General features: G+C 43.3%; 1 protein-coding gene across 1 annotated transcript in view; it reads left to right on the forward strand.

Moving 5' to 3' along the window:
* The window catches only part of LOC111142161 (protein tyrosine phosphatase, receptor type B), a 112177-nt gene that overhangs the window by 63550 nt on the left and 27836 nt on the right, over positions 1-20791 (forward strand). Inside the window, exons 12-20 of the mRNA XM_022495154.1 lie at positions 2531-2794; positions 3333-3596; positions 4365-4628; positions 6819-7088; positions 10486-10749; positions 12594-12857; positions 13596-13877; positions 18466-18744; positions 19251-19400. Coding sequence (XP_022350862.1) covers positions 2531-2794; positions 3333-3596; positions 4365-4628; positions 6819-7088; positions 10486-10749; positions 12594-12857; positions 13596-13877; positions 18466-18744; positions 19251-19400 — 2301 coding nt within the window. The remainder of the gene's footprint in view (positions 1-2530; positions 2795-3332; positions 3597-4364; positions 4629-6818; positions 7089-10485; positions 10750-12593; positions 12858-13595; positions 13878-18465; positions 18745-19250; positions 19401-20791) is intronic.

Below are 20791 nucleotides of genomic sequence, written 5' to 3' on the forward strand. Positions count from 1 at the left end.
GCTTTGTTTTCAATAAATTGCCTGGGTCATTGACTTTTCTTACTCAGCCCATGCATAAAAACTTCAGAATTTCTTTTCCTTTATTCTGTGTTGAATAAATTCTAGCTACATTGTAATTGGTTCCAGTGAATATCTTGAAGAAAGCATACCTGTCCTGGCTCCATTTCTGCAGGGAGATATATTCTAATACAAAAAGTAACCAGTACACGTATGCCAACAAGAGATAATGAAATGCAACTTACAGATGTAAGAAGTATCATGGGAAATATAGCTTAGATGCCAAAATATTGAAATTTCTGAGTTATTTCATGTGGAAGGAAAGTGGAAGAGAACTTTAGATACAAGCTTTGTCCAATTGATTGATCAATTGATAGATTGAGAGAAAAAACACAGGCACACATTATTTATTTATTTGTATATTTATTGGGGGAACCTCAGGTGCACAAAATTGGATTAATCATAATTCTTGGTTCAAGAAACTGTGTTTTGTCACTTTTATTTATTTTTTAGGCTTCCAATTCAATTTAGGCACTTAATTAATTATTTTAATAATTTAATAGGCACATGAGAAACCACTACCCAAAATAACAGCTATGTATAGAAGAATGAAACTCGACTATTCTCTCACACCATGTACAGAGATAAACTCAAAATGGATGAAAGCCCGCAGTATGAGGCAGGAATCTATCAAAATCCTAGAGGAGAACATAGGTAGTAACCTCTTCGATACTGGCCACAGCATCTTCTTTCAAAACACATCTCCAAAGGCAAAGGAAACAAAAGCAAAAATAAACTTTTGGGACTTCATGAAGATCAAAAGCTTCTGCACAGCAAAGGAGACAGTCAACATAACACAGAGGCAACCTGAAGAATGGGAGAGGATATTCAAAAATGACACTACAGACAAAGGGCTGATATCCAAGATCTACAAAGAACTCCTCAAACTCAACACATACGAAACAGAAAATCATGTCAAAAAATGGGCAGAAGACATGGACAGACACTTCTCCAAAGAAGACATACAAATGGCTAACAGACACATGAAAAAATGTTCATCATCATTAGCCATCAGGGAGATTCAAATCAAAACCACATTGAGATACCACCTTAAACCAGTCAGAATGGCCAAAATTAACAAGACAGTAAACAACATGTGTTGGAGAGGATGTGGAGAAAGGGGAACCCTCCTACACTGTTGGTGGGAATGCAAGTTGGTGCAACCACTTTGGAAAACAGTGTGGAGATTCATTAAGAAATTAAAAATAGAGCTTCCCTATGACCCTGCAATTGCACTACTGGGTATTTACCCCAAAGATACTGATGTAGTGAAAAGAAGGGCCATCTGTACCCCAATGTTCATAGCAGCAGTGGCTGCAGTCGCCAAACTGTGGAAAGAACCAAGATGCCCTTCAACGGATGAATGGATAAGGAAGATGTGGTCCATATACACTATGGAGTATTATGCCTGGTAGTGGGTATTATGGAGGGCACGTATTGCACAGAGCAATGGGTGTGGTGCATAAACAATGAAACTTGGAACACTGAAAAAATAAAATAAAATTAAGATGTTAAGAAAAAAAATAATAAAAGCTAGAACCTTGACAGTAATCTGTATCAAATCATGCAGTTCCCACCCCAATGATTCATCCCAAGGTAGCCATCATCCTGACTCCCAGTTTCATCTCTCTTCTTGCCTTTCACCTTGCATAGTTTTAGTATTTATATAGTCCTAAAATTACAGGTTTAAAAAATTCTAGTTCTTCTAACATTATTTTTAAAAAGGTTATTTTATGCAGTATGTACTCTCTTAAGACTTTGTTTTTCACTTAATGTTATATTGATAAGATTCACTTATATTTTGTGTTTTGATGTTAAAGGCAAAAATCCATATTTTTGCATTTTGAGTTAAAAAGAAATTATGACTGCTATATAATCTCACTGTGTATATATGGTCCATTCATCTTCTCTCCCATGGCTGGGCGTCCTGTCTCATACTTGGTCTTGTCAGGTTTTTAAATTTTGCTGACCATGTGGTTATAAAATGGTATTTTGCCATGGTCTTGACTTGCATTTCCTTGATCACCAATGATGTTAGACATCTCTTCATGTATTAACTACATGTTTCCTCTTCTCCCAATTTTCTTTTGGATTGTTTATACTCTTCTTGGTAACTTTTTATTATGTCTTGAGTCACTAAGGTATGCTGGAATTAATATCATCACCATCAATTCACATTAATCATCAGTTATCATATTTAATTCCATCTTGTACATGACATTTTGCGTGTATGCAAAAAAACAAGATTAGAATTCATTTCTTGGGCTCTGTTAAAAGATCCATTTAATCACTCCAAGTAGTGTAACAATCTCTCCCCTCTGGAAATGTGTGATCTAAAAGTCTAAAACTTTTCTTTTAAATGCCCACAGAAAAAATCTACTCACTTACCTTCACTGTCCCAGGTTGTCATCTGTGTTCAATTACTCCCTTAGACACACTACATTTCAGCTGTTCTCTGTTCTTTTTTTTTCAGTGCCTGACAAGGTCCAGGGAGTCAGTATTAGTAACTCAGCCAGGAGTGATTATTTAAAGGTATCCTGGGTGCATGCTACTGGAGACTTTGATCACTACGAAGTCACCATTAAAAACAAAAACAACTTCGTTCAAACCAAAAGCATCCCCAAGAGTGAAAACGAGTGTGTGTTTGTTAAGTTAGTCCCTGGACGGTTGTACAGCATCACTGTTAGTACAAGAAGTGGACAATATGAAGCCAGTGAACAAGGGAATGGAAGAACAAGTAAGTGGAAAGCTTGTAAAATCTGATGGTTTGTTGGGACTTGAAGGTCATCGAGTAAATAAAATATCTGAACCTTGAATTCTCTCTGCTTCCTGACCAGTAAATTGCATTCCCACTCTCACTTGGAGCTAATATCATTCAGCCAAGCCATGGCCTATAATTGCAGAATATTTATTGGTAGATAAAAGCAAGCACAGTCGGGAAGCAAGAAGACCAATTGTCCCATTTTTCTTCCCGGTCTTCCTGTACTGTGGCATTTAAAGTTCTAGACATCTTGTTTTATCTTATGATTGAGGTCATAATTCATTTTATAATTATATCCTACCAACACTTGGCATAGAAGATTTATGTCAGGAAAAAATTACAATTTTAATAGTTGCTTCCAATTTTTCTCATTTAATTATGCATGAAGTAGTTCAAGTGGTTTATTTGGGGAAGAGAGATGTTTGCCAGTTCCTTGAATGTGATTCATAAATTACTCTGTAGGTAAACTTTGATCAGTCACTTTCCTGAAGTGTCTTGCCATACTCCTCCCTAGTCCCAGAGCCCGTTAGGGATCTAACGTTGCGGAATAGGAGCACTGAGGACCTTCTGGTGACTTGGTCACGAGCTGATGGGGATGTCGACCAATATGAGATCCAGCTGCTCTTCAACGATATGAAAGTATTTCCTCCTTTTCATCTCGTAAATACTGCAACTGAATATCGATTCACCTCCCTGACGCCAGGGCGCCAGTATAAAATTCTTGTCTTGACCGTCAGTGGAGAAGTACAGCAGTCAGCCTTCATTGAGGGCTTCACAGGTAATTTGAATTGTGGCTCTTGAACTTGAGTAGATGTGCTGGTGAATTTAGCATGTTGGGTAGCCAGGCGTTTGGGTTGAGAATAATAGGGTAAAAGGGAGATGGCAAGAAGTGAGGTTATCTTGATGGTGAACATGATGTTGTCCAAGCTGGATTAACAAAAGTAAAGTACTATGTAGGGTAAGAGAAAAAAGCTTTCAGAGAAATAGCATTGGACTAATGTGACTAGCTGGTGCTTGTGAGGCTCACAGATTAAATAAAAATAACTCTGTTGCTTGGGTTTCCTTTGGAACGCTGTTAGGAGTGTTGTTATGACCGTTAACATTTATTGACAGTTTACCATGAACCAAACGCACAGCAAAGTGCTTTACGTGGACATTTTGTTCAATCCTCACAACTCTGTGGGCTGGTCACTATTACCATAACTGCCATTTCTCTGATGAAGAAACTGAAACTGATGGAGAGTAAGTAATTTGCCTGTAGTCCCCCAGCTAGTAAATGAGTAAACCAAGACTTGGACCAAGGCAATCTAACTGGCCCCTCACTCTACTACCAGCATCCTTCATTTCCACTTGCTGGCTTCAATGTCCCTCTAAATTTCCCCAGTCAAATTCAGTTCAGGCAGAAAAGTCCGAGAAAAATGGTATCGGTATATGAAAGTGAATTATTTTAGTACATGCCAAAATATAAGAAGCGTGACAATTTTGGTTGAAAATTTCCATAGTTCATTCTCTAAGTGATGACTTTTCCATCTATTTTCCTTTTTAGTTCCAAGCGCTGTCAGAAATATTCACATCTCTCCCAATGGGGCGACAGATAGCCTGACAGTCAACTGGACTCCTGGTGGGGGGGACATCGATTCCTACACAGTGTCAGCGTTCAGGCAGAATCAAAAGGTTGAGTCTCAGACAGTCTCCAAACACGTCTCGGAGCACACATTCCACAGGCTGGAGGCTGGGGAACAGTACCAGATTGTGATCGCCTCAGTCAGCGGCTCCCTGAAGAACCAGGTAGACGCAGTGGGGCGGACAGGTGAGTGCCCACCTGGAGAAGAGCCAAACTGTTTTCCACGACAGGACAGCAGATGGACAGGCTTAGCTATTCACAAGTCAAAAACATCCGAACTCAAAGCCATAATTCAATTTGTTTGAAGAGCCCTTTTCATAGTTTCTTTTTGCATTTTTCTTTCGTAATAGAGATCTTCAGAACAAATGAAAGGTCCTGAAGGGCCATATCACTTGAATAAATTTTCATACTTGCTAAACGATGTAGACTTTAGTTTTAACACATAGACTTCTGTAACTATTTACATTAGCTATTTACATTTAAATAGTTACTATTTTCTGTAAAATTTACCCTTCTCAGATTTTTTAAAAAAATGAACACCTATGCCATTTACTTCATTTGTTACAAGAATAAGTAACAAATGAAGGAATAATGTGCCTCTTTATATTAATATTACCAATAACATATTACTTTTAAAACACGAATAAGCTTAAAGCACTTTCTAACTGCCAGGCATTTAAAAATGATCGCTAGTCACATTAGAAGATAGAGATCATTATTTCCATCTTATAGATGAGGAAAGTAAGGCCCAGAATGCTTATAAAACATTATCAAGGATGCACGTAATAAGATCAAGAGCTATAACTCAAATCTAGGTTTGTCTGGCTCCAAACCTTTTGCCTTCTCTACTGTGGTGGAATACTTATCAGATGCCTTCCGTTCCCATAACCACTCATTTAGCTGTGGGCCTGGGCTTCTGTCCTGTCCCCTCCTGTGTATCTATTTCATATATGTATCTCTTCAACCATATGCCAAGCACTATGCTTAGAAAATGGGAATTCAGTAGCAAAATAGAGCCCCCAACCTCAAGAAGCTTATAGTCTAGTTAAAGAGACAGGGAAATAAAAAGACAATTACAACGTGATAACTTCTAAAATAAAAGTAATAATGGGGTGTGTTAGGAGCAAACATGAAGAGCCACGGAAGGGTTTCAGGGAAAAGTAGCATTTAAATAGACACTAAGAAGTCATCCTGGTGACATGGGTGTTGACTTGGCTCCAGCAGAAAAAACAAAGGCCTGAAGGTGAGAGAAAGCACGGCACACTGAGGACCTACACACTGTGTAGTGTGCTAGAGTAAAAATAAGCCGTATGGCCAAGGAAGTAGATGGACCAAATCATGAAGGGCCTCATATGCCTTGTTAAGGTGTTTAGAATTACGAGAGCCATTGAAGAGCCATCTGCATGGGGCTGCCAGGAGACTATGCAGATATAGTGTGGGAGGTGAGGAAGGAAGGGCATTGGTCAATCATGTAGTGAGGGATGATATAGTCTTAGGGGAGTGGTAGTGGACAGAGAAGGGAGAGAAGTGGATAGATCAAAGAGATAGAAGTTGTAGGACGTAGAAATTTCAAGACCCATGTTTGATTATGTGTAGTATAAGAGGGACAACCCACATTTCTGACTTGTGCCAAGAGGAACAAAGGACAATAAGGAGGTATGAGGAGGTTAGCTGAGGAGTCCAATTTGGGCCTCTTAGGAACTGGATGGAACATGCAGGGAGAGATGTCATTTGCAAAAATAGAAGAGAGATCTGAACTGCAAGTTTAAATTTGGGAGTCGTCACCATATGGGTAACAATTCAAACCATGGGAGTGAATGAGATCTCCTAAGATTATGTAGAATGAGGAAAAAATATGAACCTAGGACAGAAAATCTTACTAAAAATAATACTACTTTACCTTTCCCATCAGGAGCCATAGTAAAAAAAATTATTATATACTACTGCTTAGGTCAAGGCTGAAAGGTTTGAGGTGAGTTAATCTTGGGAATGAAAGTCTAAACATAATTCCACCATCCAAACTATATTCACTGAATGTAAATTTGTTCAGCATCTTCCACTTTCTAGATACATACATCTGAATCACTTTGCATATTTATCAGAGTCACTTTCACTAATTTTTCTACTTGTTTGACTTCAAGAGCCTGTCTAAATTCAGAGGGGAAGAAAATAGAGACTCAAAGCAGGTGTACAGATAATCTAGGCCAAGAAATACTGTCTCGTAAGGGCACATGGAAAGTGTCCATGCGACATGAGTGAAATGGTGGCAACCTCTTTTCTCTGCCACTGATTTAAAGTTTTTCTCACCTGCTTTCTCAGTTGGCTTAGCCTAAGTGACAGAACCTGACAGCCCTCGCTTCTCTTCTTCCTTTGCAGTCCCAGCGTCTGTCCAGGGAATAATTGCAGACAATGCATACAGCAGTCATTCCTTAACAGTAAGCTGGGAAAAAGCTGCCGGCGTGGCAGAGAGATACGAGATCCTGCTTCTAAACGACAAGGGGATCCTTCTGAGTAACACGTCAGAGCCAGCTGCCACCAAGCAGCACAAATTTGAAGACCTAACGCCAGGAAAGAAATACAAGATACAGATCTTGACTGTCAGCGGAGGGCTCTTCAGCAAGGAAGCCCAGACTGAGGGCCGCACAGGTAATCTGCACAGCTCATCGCTTCGCCCCGGATCCCATCCCTGGGTGCTATTCCTTTAGAGCCACAGGGTCAAAGGGATGAAGCCACACGGGGAGAAGACAGCTATTTCTTGACACGACGGGGATGTTCACTATGATTTATCACTTCCACATCAGTCAGCCTCTTCATGGGGGCTCCAGCCTACCCCACTCCAATTTAGATGTATTATTAAAACCTACTGCCATTGTGTTAAGTTACCACCAACCTAGTGACTTCAAACAACACCAGTTTATTTTCTTAGAGTTCTGGAGGTCAGAAACTGAAAGTGAGTCCTATGGGGCTAAAATTGAGGCTTCAGGTATCAGCAGGACTGTGCTTCTCCTAGATACTTCAGGGGAAGATCCTCTCCTTGCCCTTTTCAGCCTCCAGAGGCCACTCACATTCCTTGGCTCATGCCCCCTTCCAGCAATAGCATCGTTCCAACCTCTGTGTATGTCGCCATATCTCTTTCTCTACTCTTCTGCTTCCCTCTTCCATCTTTTCAGGACTCTCGTGATTACATTGATCACCACCCGGACAATCCAGCCTAAGCTCCCCGCCTGGAGATACTTACCTTAATCACATCTATAAGGTCCCCTTTGCCACATAAGGTAACATATTTCCAGGTTCTGGGGATTAGGACATGGACATCTCTGGGGGTCGTTATACAGACAATGACCCTGGTCTGATGGCTTACTCATTAAGGAGCTCCTTCTGAAAGGGAGGGGGGTGATGCTGACAGAAACATGAAGATGAACTTGGCATGCTTTGTCCTGGAAGAGCTGACTGACTGGTGGGGGAGACAGACACACAGACAAAAGATGACGATACGTTGTGATAAGGACTATATAGAAGAAAGGAATATCCAACATCAAGAAGAGCGTGGAAGTCTGGTGGAATTGGGAGGTCTTCATAAAAATGGATCTTTCAGTACTATCCTGAAAGATGAAACAATTCTGCACGTGGAGAGAAGGTAGAAAGAAACCCAGTGCAGAGATCCTGTCCTTTGGCAAGACTGGGAGGTGTGAGAAGGACCAGTGAGGAGCCACGGGTGGATGAAGTGTGGGTGACATGAAGGAGAGGTGAGGCCGGGGGAGCAGACTGAAGCCAGGTTAGAGAGTGCCTGGCACAGCTTCCTCGGGAATTTATTTTTCCTTATAAGCTGTGAGGAGATCATACGAGGTTTTCAGCCAGAGAGTGAGTGTTTTGTAATAAAATTTGTACCATAAAAAAGATAAATCAGATGGCCACGGGGAAGAGATTGAATGGAGAAGAGACTCACTCATTAAATCATTTGTCACTGAGCACCTACTATGTGCTAGGTGCCTTACCAAATGCTGGATACATGGAAGTGAGTGAAATAAAGCCTGATGGTCATGAAGCTCATATTCTAGTAGGGAAAAAAAAGGCAACAAGCACAATAAATAAGTCAAGAGTATAGTAGGTTAGATGGTAGTGAATACCAAAGAGAAAATTAAATCAGGAAAGTGGGGTAGCAAGTGTTAGAGGCTTACAATTTTGGATAGTACAGTCCTCAGAGGTGTTGTCGAGAAGGTGATAACTGAACAGACATCTGAAAGAAAAGGGAGAAAGGGCTATGCCGGTATTTGCGGGAAGAATATCCCCGTGCAGAGCAAACAGTGAGGCAGAGACTCAAGCAAGAGTGTGTCTGGCCTGTTGGACCGGTAAAGAGACCAGTATAGCTGGAGCAGAGCGAGAACAAAGTAGGGGGATGTAATCAGAAAGGTAGTTGGGGTCATAAAATGATTGCAGTTATAGAAATGATAAGGGTCAAAAGCTAAACCACCACAGGGGCCCTGATGAAGAATTGTAGGTTTAGTCAAGAACTATTTCTACATGAGATAAGATGGCACTTGGTGTCTGAGTAGAGTACGGAAGGAAGAACAGAAGATTCCGGAGTGGCTCTCTGGGGTATCTGGTAGAAGATGATGCCATGAATTGAGATAAGAGAAGTAGGAGGAGGCCGTGTCAAGAAGAAATGGACAGGGTTCAGTTGCATACTGAGTTTGAGATGTCTGGATGACTTACAGCAAGGGATGATCATGGGTAATTGAAAATATGGCCCAAGCTCAGAAGAGTGAGCTGGAGATAAATATTTGGGCAAAAATTCCAGTTAAATCCATGTCTTAGTCTGTTTAAGCTGCAATAAGAAATAATACCATAAACTGGGTGGCTTAAACAACAAACTTGTATTTCCCATGGGTCTGGAGGCTGAAGTCCAAGATCAAGTCACCAGCAGATTCAGGGTCCATTGGGGGCCCATTTCCTGGTTCATGGTTGGCATCTTCTTGCGGTGTCCTCACATGGTAGAAGGGCATGAGAGCTCTCCAGTGTCTCTTCTATAAGGGCACTACCCCCATTCATGAGGGCTTCACCCTCATGACCTAACCACCTCCCCATGGCCACATCCCCAGTACCATCCCCTTGGGGGTTAGGTTTCAACATATGATTCAGGGGTGGAAGGGACATAAACATTCAGATTATAGCAATCCACGAAGCGAATGAGACTGGGTGCTCAGCTTGTGTTACGGAACGTGCAGAGGACAAAGGATGGAGTGATGGGAAGGAGCAGCTTTTAAGGAGAAAGCACAAGAGGAAGTGTTTGGAGCGGAGGGAGGAGAACCCAGGAGAGACCAAGGCAGGTGTCCAGTTCTGTTCCCACTGGTAGCCCAAGACTTCTGCGGTATCAGACAGCCCCTGTGCAAACAGTTGGGTAGCCGGCCACTTCTGAGGGCTCTTGATCACTTTGCCAATGGGTGCCACTGAAGGCCAAGAGGGTCATTGAATCCCAAGGTCGATCTTTTTTTTTTTTTTTTTAAATGACTTTGGTTTTTCTCTTGCTTCTCTTTCCTCGACCCCTGAATTGAATCTCCTTCGGCCCACTTTCTCTTTCTCTCCCACTTCTCTTCCCTCCCTTGCTGCCCTCACCTCCATGGGCCATTCCTTAGCTTTTAGATGGCATTCAGAGATGTGTGTTTGTTTTGTTTTATTTTTTAAATTTCTGATCTAGCTCTTAGTGTTAGAAAAACATTGAGTCACACAAGTCAGATTAACATTTATTTCAGACCCAAAAAATGTCTTTGAAGATCATTTCCCTTTATTGGTTTTTCTTTATTCTCTCTCTTTGTTTTGGGGGTTTTTTTGGTTTTGATTTTGGTTTTTTTGTTAACAGTTTCAGCATCAGTCATGCACAAAATTCAGTCTTCTTTGTTTAGGGGTCTCCATGAAGTTGATATTTTCTGAAGGCAGAAACAATGTGTTTTGGGCTGCTGTGCAGTGTGTCCCTGCTGTCCTCGGGCCTGGGCTGTGTTGGGGGCATGCCGAAAGTCAGTCTCACTGTCTGGCTCAACTTTTGCAGTCCCTGCCGCTGTCACCAACCTGAGGATCACAGAGAACTCCACCAGACACCTGTCCTTCAGCTGGACCACCTCAGAAGGGGAGCTCAACGGGTATAATATCTTTCTGTACAACCCAGATCGAACACTTCAGGAGAGAGCTCAGGTTGACCCACAAGTCCAGAGCTTCTCTTTCCAGAACTTGCTGCAAGGCCGAATGTACAAAATGGTGATCGTAACTCACAGTGGGGAGCTGTCTAATGAATCTTTCATATTCGGTCGAACAGGTAAGGCCCGGATCCAACCAAGCCGGAATGTAGAGTGGAGAAATTATCTCAGTATTCACTGGCTTTTCTGTGATGTGTCCTTCATTTCCAATTCTATACATGGTCTAGCTCTATATGAACTTGATGACCTTCAGGCTTTTTGACCCTAAACCAGATCTTTGATTCTGTACCAGAATAGCTTTGGCCACAGCTTCTGCTCTGTTGCCACCACTTGTAGACTTCATAGGGTTTGATGGAAAAATGAATCTGGCTGCTCTATGTGCCAGCTAACCAATACAAGAGGGTTGCAGCCCATTGTGGCTCCATTCAAGCCATTCCCCTTGGGAAACTTCCACACTCGTGGAGCGGAGGGCAGGTCTGGAGAAGATCCACTGTGGAAAGGACCAATCCATGAGTACTCCGTGACACAGCACAGCATGAACGGAACACAAAGAATTGCAGAAAAAGGAGAGAGAGAGAGACATCTCTCTGGGCTGCCAATAAGAAACGGAATTGACTCTTTTCCCATAATTTGAGTTCATTGTCTTATCTTTCTATTTGGTTATTTTTTTTTTCACATCTGATGATAGTTTTTGAGTGCTTTCTGTGCCACTTGGGGCTCACTGCTGGACAATGACCATGAACGGTGCTGATGAGGCCCCCAACCCACTGAGCCCACATAAGCGTGGGGCTGGGTGAGGGAATGGGCACAGGGAAGAGGGGGCAGACGGCAGATTTTTAAGGGAGATGACTTGGGAACACCCTTGAGTCTAAGAAAGAAAAAAACAACATGCTATGACAGGGAGACTTGACAGGACAAGATAGTACTTTCAACAGAGAAAGCATTTCAGCTGAGCCCTGCAGGTGAGGGCAGCCGTGTGAGAACACATCCCAGGCACCCAACAGAAGATCTCAGTGTGTTTGGGGAAGGGAATGAAAATGAGCAACGGATCCAGATCGGCCTAGAGCTTGAGTAGAATTGCCTCCGTGTTACCACTTCAGGACCATCTGCCCTCTGCACATCTTCCCTTCTCTGCTCATTAATGTTTAAAGTTCCTCCATTGAGAGACAAGAGTCTTCACTCTCTGGAGAAGAACGAGGCTTACATACCCACGGGACAGGTGCCAGTATGACTGAGTTACACAGTGGTAGAAGAGACAGTTAGCACTCTTCTCCCAAGTGAGGCTCAACTGATATAGTTTGGGTAGGAAAAAGTTGAGGGAACAGAGAGCCTACGAGAGGGTAGAGGGGAAGCAGAGACACCCAGAGGGTGTGGGGGAGGGGCCTGGGTGAGATGGGCCAGCTTGGAAGGAGTTGGGACCTTCTGTGAACACTTTCAGGCCTTTCACAGGCTAAGTTATAAACTGTGTGACCAGTTTTAATAAATCATTGCTGAAGATCTCATTTTAGATGTTTATCAGACTACATGAGGCAAGCATACAGAAGTCACCACCTACGGTGTTTTTTTTTTTTTTTTAAGATTTTTATTATTTATCTGAGAGAGAGAGCAAGAGAGAGAGCACAAGCCGGGGGAGGGGCAGAGAGAGAAGCAGACTCCCCACTGAGCAGGAAGCCCAATGTGGGCCTCAATCCCAGGACCCTGGGATCCTGAGCTGAGAGAAAGGCAGATGCTTAAACACCCACTGAGCCTCCGGTGCACCCCTGTGGTGGTTCTTTTTATTTTCATTTGTACCACAGCTCTAGACCACATGCCCCTAAACCCACGCCCTGAAATACAGGCCAGATCTGACTCCACAATTGGGACTACTCACCTATATGCCCAACATCACTCATATCCTCACCTGTGGGCCAAATGCCTTTGTTTCTAACTCTCGTTCTTAGTAAAGGCTTTCACTGTGTTTAAGTCCCAGCTTCCGTGAGTAACCTCAGAGGATCCAATCGGAACATGACAGACAGTCTCTGGTTCAGCTGGAGTCCCGCCTCCGGGGACTTTGACTTTTATGAGCTGATTCTCTACAACCCCAATGGCACGAAGAAGGAGAACTGGAGAGACAAGGACCTGACCGAATGGCGTTTCCATGGCCTTGTTCCTGGAAGGAAGTACACACTGTGTGTGGTAACTCACAGTGGGGACCTCAGCAACAAGCTCACGGGGGAGAGCAGAACAGGTAAAAAAACCCAGTTGCCAAAGGCTAGTATTGGTGGGACACATTTGAGTTACAGTTTTCGTAAGAAAAAGGGAAATCAGTAATGGTGTGCTATGTGCTAGCTCCTGAACTTGGAAAGGCACTATGATACAGTGGATAAAGGAAACAGACCTTATCTGCAAACATACCATGGAAGATCTAGGAATATGATCTAGGTTCTTAGCTTAGCTCTGCCACTTACCCATGTGAAGCTAGGAATGTCCTGAGCATCTCTAAGTCTCAGTTTTCTTATCTGTAAAATGGGGAAAATCATATACATCATCATTGTGTTGCCATGGGCAGTGCTTTCTAAATAGTTTATTTCCTGGGCGTACGCAGACAATGTTAGTCTGAATGCCACCCTGGCGTCAATGAACGAGGCTTTCTGGATGTAACTGTCAGTGGACTGTAGCCTTCACACCTCAGAAATCCAATGGAACCAGTACACACTTGTAACCCATTCAGGGCCCACTCCTGTCCCACAGTACTCCAGTAAGGAAACTCTGGTTATGAAAATTGAAGAACGTGTGCATTAAACATTTGAGGAGAGTACCTAATGCATAGTAAACACTACAGATAGAAGCTTCTGTTTAGGTTTTCATAGTACCTCTTCTTACAAAGTACGTTGATGTATGTCTGACATCACTCAGCTGTCTTATCTGCATATATTATGGCATAGACATGTTTATGTGATTATTTTTCATGTTCTCCTACGTACAGCCCCAACTCCTCCCAGTCTTATGTCATTTGCTGATGTTACAAACACATCCTTGGCCATCACGTGGAAGGGGCCACCAGACTGGACAGACTACGATGACTTTGAGCTGCAGTGGTCCCCCAGAGACGCAATCACAGTCTTCAACCCCTATAGCAACAGGAAATCAGAAGGACGCATCATATATGGTCTTCGTCCAGGGAGATCCTATCAATTTAGTGTCAAGACTGTGAGTGGCGACTCCTGGAAAACCTACAGCAGACCGATATTTGGATCCGTGAGGACAAGTACGACATGTTTGCTACTCTTGGCTCTCAGATATGACATGTTTACTACTCTTGGTTCCCCCTCAGAGGGAGGGGGAAGTATGTATTGCGACATCTTATTCCAGTGAGGCGTGGCTTAAATCCACATTTTTACTTGGGATTGGTTAGATGTGAATTCAAGCAGCAGTCAACATAGACTTGTTCATTCCTTCAACATTAACAACAGTGGAAAATAAATGATCTTCCCCTCACGGAGCTTGCGGTTCAGTGGGAGGTGTGAGGAAGGAAGTATTTGGCTCTCTAGAAACTCATGGTGGGTGCATCTAACCCCGTACAAGAGAGCTTCCTGGAAGAAGCAGTCTCCAAACCAAAACCTAAGCAAAGAGTAAGATTCACCAGGTAGATATGGGGAAAGAAGTGGAGAATATTCTAGGTAGAGAATAAAATATTTCAAGATGAGGTGGGACAGAGCAGCTGAAAGTAGTTGACCAGAGCATAAAAGGTAAGGATTAGGAGAGTCAGGTGATAAAATGTCTTGAGAACCACGGTAGTGACTTTAACTTTATCCTCGATCAATTGGAGTTACTGAGGGATTTTCAGCCAAGATATAATAATCAAACTTACACTATAAGAAGTCACTCTGGGTACAGTGTGGAATATAGACTGTAAGGGGCAAACTAGAAACAGAGGGATCTGTCAGGACACGTGGCTATAAATCCTAAAGATAAAAATTCTTCAACAATGAAATACTTACCAGTTTCTTCCCAAAGGCATTTTGGAATAGATAAAACAAACCTTGAAGAAACAAAGGTTTTCAGCATAGGAACCTTAATCCAAACATTTATTTTTCAATAATACCAATATGTGTAGTTTCTAAGATCAGATCAGAGAGTTAGTGGTTATTGATGAAATAGATCATTGAAAAGTAGGAATTTAATCAGGTAGCTGTTTCACGTATTCAGCAAACATTAATGTTATAGTAATTATAACTCGTACTCCACATCATATCCAGAGAGCAATTTGAAATTAAATAGCTGAGTCTCAAGAAAAATAGGCGAAAAAGAACTAAGAATTTTCATTTACGGCAAGCTCAAGATGGGTTTTTGGTGGTTTACTGTGGGCTGTGTGACACGTGTGTTCAATTGAAGAACTCAGTAGAGGCGGGGTTCAGCAGATGGCTTCTGGAGTACTATATTCTGTCCTGGGTGCTGGAATTTAAGAGCGGCCTTTACCAAATGGGGCAGGCCTACAAGGAGAGCAGCTGGCAAGAAGAGGGACTCAGTGTTGCGTTTGATAAGGAATGACTGAAGGAACTTTGAAGATTGCATTAGATAGGATTGGATTTGGTTGTGGGTAACAGAAAGCCCAAGGTAACAGAGAGTTAAACAACAGAACTTTAAAATTCTCATGTAGAATCCTTCCACAATTCTGGGTCTCTCACATCTACTCCAGCCATGATGAACAACTTACAACTCCTGATCTTCTACCTTTCCCCCCACTCCCAGCCCTACCCTGTGTGCCTGGATTCATACTTTTCTCTGCCTGAAATGCCCCTTTCCCAACATCTTGGTGAGGTATCATCTCTGCCGGAAAGCCTTTGCTAACTCCTGTCCACCATTAACTCCAGAAAGTTGTCTAACGCTCTGCCCAGCACCTTCTTTGTCCATTTCTTCTGGTTCGTTCTCCTTTCTACCCTGTTTTATGGCTGTTGCAGACTCCTCTTCCCTCCTAGAGGGAATTAGGGCTGATGCCTAATTCACTTCCATACTGTTCACAGTCCATAGAAGGGCGCCTTGCCCATAGCAGGTACCTATTTCTTAGTGAACGGGGCTATGACGGGAGGTCTTAGAAGACATGTGGACTTGAGAGGCAGAAAGGAGAGGGGAGAAAGAACCAAGGAAAGAGGCTGAAGCAAATTTCCATATTATTCTTTAAGTAAATTACCAGAATTATGAATCGGGCATGGTGTTTCTAAATACTTTCCCTAAGGCTGAACAGAGAAGGTGTCTTTGGGTTCCAGCTGTGGTTTGGTTTGAAGGAGTTCAAAAGATTAACAAGCAGTTAATGTTTGAAAAGACATAAGTACTGCTTGCCTCAAAGGCCAATTCCCTTATCCTGAAAAAAATCCTGAAAAATCCTGAAAAAAGGGTTTTTTTTTTTTTCTCAAAATCATTGTTATCTAAACTGTTATAGGTCTAAATATTTTAGACCTTGATATGAAACACAAATTCATCCAGTGGCACAAAGATGCCAAGTGTTTCAAAGTCATGATTGTTGAGGACAAAGAGTCTTGTGACTAAGGAGAAGGTGTCTGTAGAAGGGGGGTTTTGTGCCAAATCACAGCAACAGGTGATGATCTATTCTGCAAGCGGAGGTGGGGAGCTAGTGCCCCAGCTGTGCAACCCACAGGCCCTGTACTCAGAGGGACCCCATACTCTGTTTAATTTTCTGTTGTCACCATCTTGAAATCTTAATATTTTGAACACAGAGTATTGCATTTTTCACTTGGCACTGGATCCTGAAAATTATGTAACCATAAACCTAACAAAGTTTATGAAAAAACATACATTTTATTCTTTTTAAAGATTTTATTTATTTATCTCAGAGAGAGCACAAGGAGGGGAAGCAGCAGAGGGAGAGGGAGAAGCAGGCTCCCCACTGAGCAGGGAGCCCAACTCAAACACAGGACCCTGAGATCATCATCTGGGCTAAAGGCAGACGCTTAATCGACTGAGCCACCCAGGCACCCCCAAACATACCTTTGAGTTTGGGAAGGAAGGGCAAGTGGAGAAAAGAGAAAAGGATGAAATTTGTAACAGGGATAGCAAAGACCCAACAATGAAATGGAAGGGTTTTTCCCTATTTGGTCAAATACAGCTGTCTTTAGCCTTATTATTATTTTTTTTAATCTGTCCCCATATTATGCAGTACTCTGTGAGCCTTCCTGAGTTTGATGTCCCTGGTTAGTGCTATCTGATCATCGTTACTATATTTTCTGCTGTGGCCAATGAGACAATGGTCAGCTTTTAAAACTAGGTATTTATCAAGACTTTTGACTCCTGGAATGAGATAGAGTGGTCTAGACCTAGATTTTCAAGTTCTATTCAAGAGCCTGAAGGCTCCTTAGAAATTCCTAGGGACAGGGGATAAGGAAAAGGAAGCCTCAGGGCAGTCACCCCAGCAGAGCATCCCTGACCCCCACCAAGGCACACTTAAAACACAGGACCACAGCCCGTCTGATTTAACATATAGGGGAACGGAGACCTTTTCTTTTTGAAATGGCTTACTTGCAAAAATTCAAATTTAAAGCCTGTGTATCGAAATCATACAGTTTAGCTTCATCGGATGTAATTAGAGATGGAGGTCCTCTCGCTGGTCGGGGAGGCCTAGAGTTTGGTTAGTAACCTGTGCGGTCAGGTCGGCTAGGTGCTTATCTGTCATACTGTATCTCTTACTCCTTGTAGAGTCACGCACAACAACCCCTGAGATTATGATCGCTCTTCATTGAGTCCCTACTGGGTCGGGCACTGTCTCAGGCCGGAGAAACTGACTGACCATGAGCACAGGGGCTAGAAGAGCATGGTGTATACAGGGAACCACGAGCATGGTGTATACAGGGAACCACGAGCAGTTACTGAACTGGAAGATGGCTTGTGAACAGGGAAGGCAGAGAATGGAAGCGGGGGGGGGGGGGAACGGGAGGGGAACAGAGCCAGGGCCTAGAAGGTAACAAGGAAACAATGCCATGTCTTAATTTTCTCATAAGAGCTGGTTTTTATTGAGCAATTACTATGCCAATGCTATGTCTTTGTTTTTGTTTTTGTCTTTTCTCATAAGAGCAGGCTTTTATTGAGCAATTACTATACAAGACACAGATTTTTTAGGTGGCTGTGCCTGGTTCAACTCAATGACCCATCACAGTTCCCACAGGAAGTAGGTTCTCTTAATTTTCCCACTTTACAAATGTGGCACAGACACGGCAAGTAACTTGCTTGGTAAACAGAATCTGAATTCAGGCAGAATCTGAATTCAGGCAGGCCAAGCTGCCCTTCTAACCTGCTGGCTACTCAGCCCCAACTTCCACCTGATTTCTGCTCCTTAATTTTAGTGTGAACGCTATATTTAGTGTGTATTTGTGTTTCCGATCACACTGGCACTGGATGATTTTTTAAAAGGACAGCATTTTAATTTTTAGTTGCTCTCAGAGTGTGGTCTGGGAAGCAGAAATTCCTTGGGAGATCCTTAAGAATTTCTTTCTTTCTTTTTTTTTTTTTTAGATTTTATTTATTTATTTGACACAGAGAGAGAGATCACAAGGAGGCAGAGAAGCAGGCAGAGAGAGAGGGCGAAGCAGGCTCCCTGCTGAGCAGAGAGCCTGATGTGGGGCTCGATCCAGGACCCTGAGACCACAACCTGAGCTGAAGGCAGAGGCTTTAACCCACTGAGCCACCCAGGCGCCCCAAGAATTGTTTTCTTTCTTGAAAAGCAATCCAAGTAAATCTTGAAACTTATGTAGATCTCACAGCACACTGGGCCCAAAGGAACTGAAGGAAGAAGAAAAAAAAAGTCTCCCTGAGTTGTAACATGTCTGTCCCTCTCTGCCCTGTAGAGCCAGACAAGATTCAAAACCTGCACTGCCGGCCTCAGAACTCCACGGCTATCGCCTGCTCTTGGATCCCTCCTGACTCTGACTTTGACGGGTACAGCATTGAATGTCGGAAAATGGACACTCAGGAAGTTGAGTTTTCCAGAAAGCTGGAGAAAGAGAAATCTCTCCTCAACATCATGATGCTCGTGCCCCACAAGAGGTACCTGGTGTCCATCAAGGTGCAGTCGGCCGGCATGACCAGTGAGGTGGTGGAAGACAGCACCATCACGATGATAGACCGTAAGTGTTTCTGGAGGTGATGCACGCAGCGAGCCCCCGGTTCGACTGGGCACACAGCTCACCTTCCCAGGAGCCAGACCTGGGGTCCCTTGCAAGAGAGAATGGGAGAGCCTTCAGGCTACGGAGACATTTTTCCGCGTGTAGGTGATTTAAACAGTCTTCAAGCACTTTGAGTGTTTCAAGACAACACGTGGTCCGATAGAGCTGGAGGTATCACAGAGCTTTTAGGCAATTTGGTGGTACAGCGTCAGGAAATCCTCCCCTCTCATTATGTTTAATGTGCCTCTGGCAAATCACTTCCTCTGCTTCCCTCCGGGAAAGGAGAAGGAGGTTTTTCTTGATTGTAAGTTTTAAACACACACACACACACACACACACACACACACACACACAACCAGAGACACACCCCCCCATGTAGGGGAGTGGAGACCCTCATGTCACTGATTGTCGTTTATATGGACAAGCGGAGTCCTGACTCCCCTGGGTTCCTTCTTCATCCTTTTCAGGGCCCCCTCCTCCACCTCCGCACATTCGGGTGAATAAAAAGGATGTGCTGATTAGCAAATCTTCCATCAACTTCACTTTCAACTGCAGCTGGTTCAGCGACACCAACGGAGCTGTAAAGTACTTCACGGTGGTCGTGAGGGAGGCAGATGGTAAGTGATCACCGACTCTGCTTCATCAGAGGTCACCTGGATGCCGGGCGATGTCCCCAAAACCTGCTCAAAGGCTCTTCCAGCAGCAAAGCCTGTTACTCACCGGATTTAACTACGAAATGGGTGAATGATAATAGTAGCAACCGCAACCATAGCATAAATAGCCTCACGTAGGGATGTCGGGGCTCGTTGGAAGAGCCCTGGCTCCGCGGTGACCCCCAGAGCCTTCTCCATGGCTCACTCAGTGCTGATGGCTCCTTCTCGGCTCTGCCGTCGAGCAGCTGTGTACTTCCGCGTCTTCCCCGCCCCGATCTCCAACAGCCCAAGGAAGCACAGGCTCCATACCACCCACCGATTCACAGAAAACACTCAAAAGCTAAAAAGAGGGAAAAGATGATCCCGAAAGGCAGTCTTCCTTTCTCTACTGAATTTTCAACAGTAAATTTCATTTTCTCATCAACGAAATTATTCGCTGTCTACCTCATTCCTACAGGCCAGGCAGATACTAGGTAAGAGTTGTAACAACGTTGCGTTGTCAAGTACGATTTCTTGGAGCTTCTTATGTTGGCATTTGTGAAACCACCTAGAGGAGTGTCGTGTTTGCCACGGAGGCCTTGTGCCCGATTCCTCCAAAACATGTGTGTGTCTGCGGTGGCATCGTATATTTGACATGCCTTAGATTTTCCAAAATTGTTTAAGGTGTTACACACCCCTGGCTCTTTTAACCTCTTTGTGGGCGGTGAGAAACTTTAAACCCGACCAGCGCTGGAGCGGGTCCTAGGCTAGATAGGATTATAGTCTCACGGGATAGCTAAGGGTCCGTGTGCTTTGACGTTTTATTTAATTGTACTGAAGTTGGTTATGCAAAATTAATTAAATGATATCAAGGGTCAGGGATGCATCCCAGATGTCCTTACATCTCACAAATAGGTATTTTTGCTTATATCTACAGATAAGGATTTAAGAGAGAAACCTGCGAACTATGCAGAGATCGTTAGATTTGATGACGATGCAGTGGAGATAATGGTTTCCTACATGGATGTAAGGCAGTGACCAAAAGGAAGCCACACCCCAGCAGGCAGCCTTGTGTTCTGCAGCCTTGCGGGTTTCAGTTATTGATGTTCCGTGGAGATGGGCTGTGCTCCCCTGGCGATCTAAGATAACAGTCCGTCTCCTATAAATGTCAATCATAGCATATATGGTCATCCCAAAGGCAACATTCCGTTTCATTTACTGTCAACAAGGTTATATTTCCAAGACCCGCTCATTTTGAACAAATTTTATTAAACGAGAGTCCAGAATGCGATGAACCCCCGCAAAACCACTTCTCGAAGTGCATGGTTAATGGTGTCCTATCTCCATAATATTTATCTTCCTAATTATGCCTTCCT

Source organism: Enhydra lutris, unplaced genomic scaffold (genome assembly GCF_002288905.1).
Source record: "Enhydra lutris kenyoni isolate GAN:26980312 unplaced genomic scaffold, ASM228890v2 scaffoldscaffold7, whole genome shotgun sequence".
Taxonomy (NCBI): domain Eukaryota; kingdom Metazoa; phylum Chordata; class Mammalia; order Carnivora; family Mustelidae; genus Enhydra; species Enhydra lutris.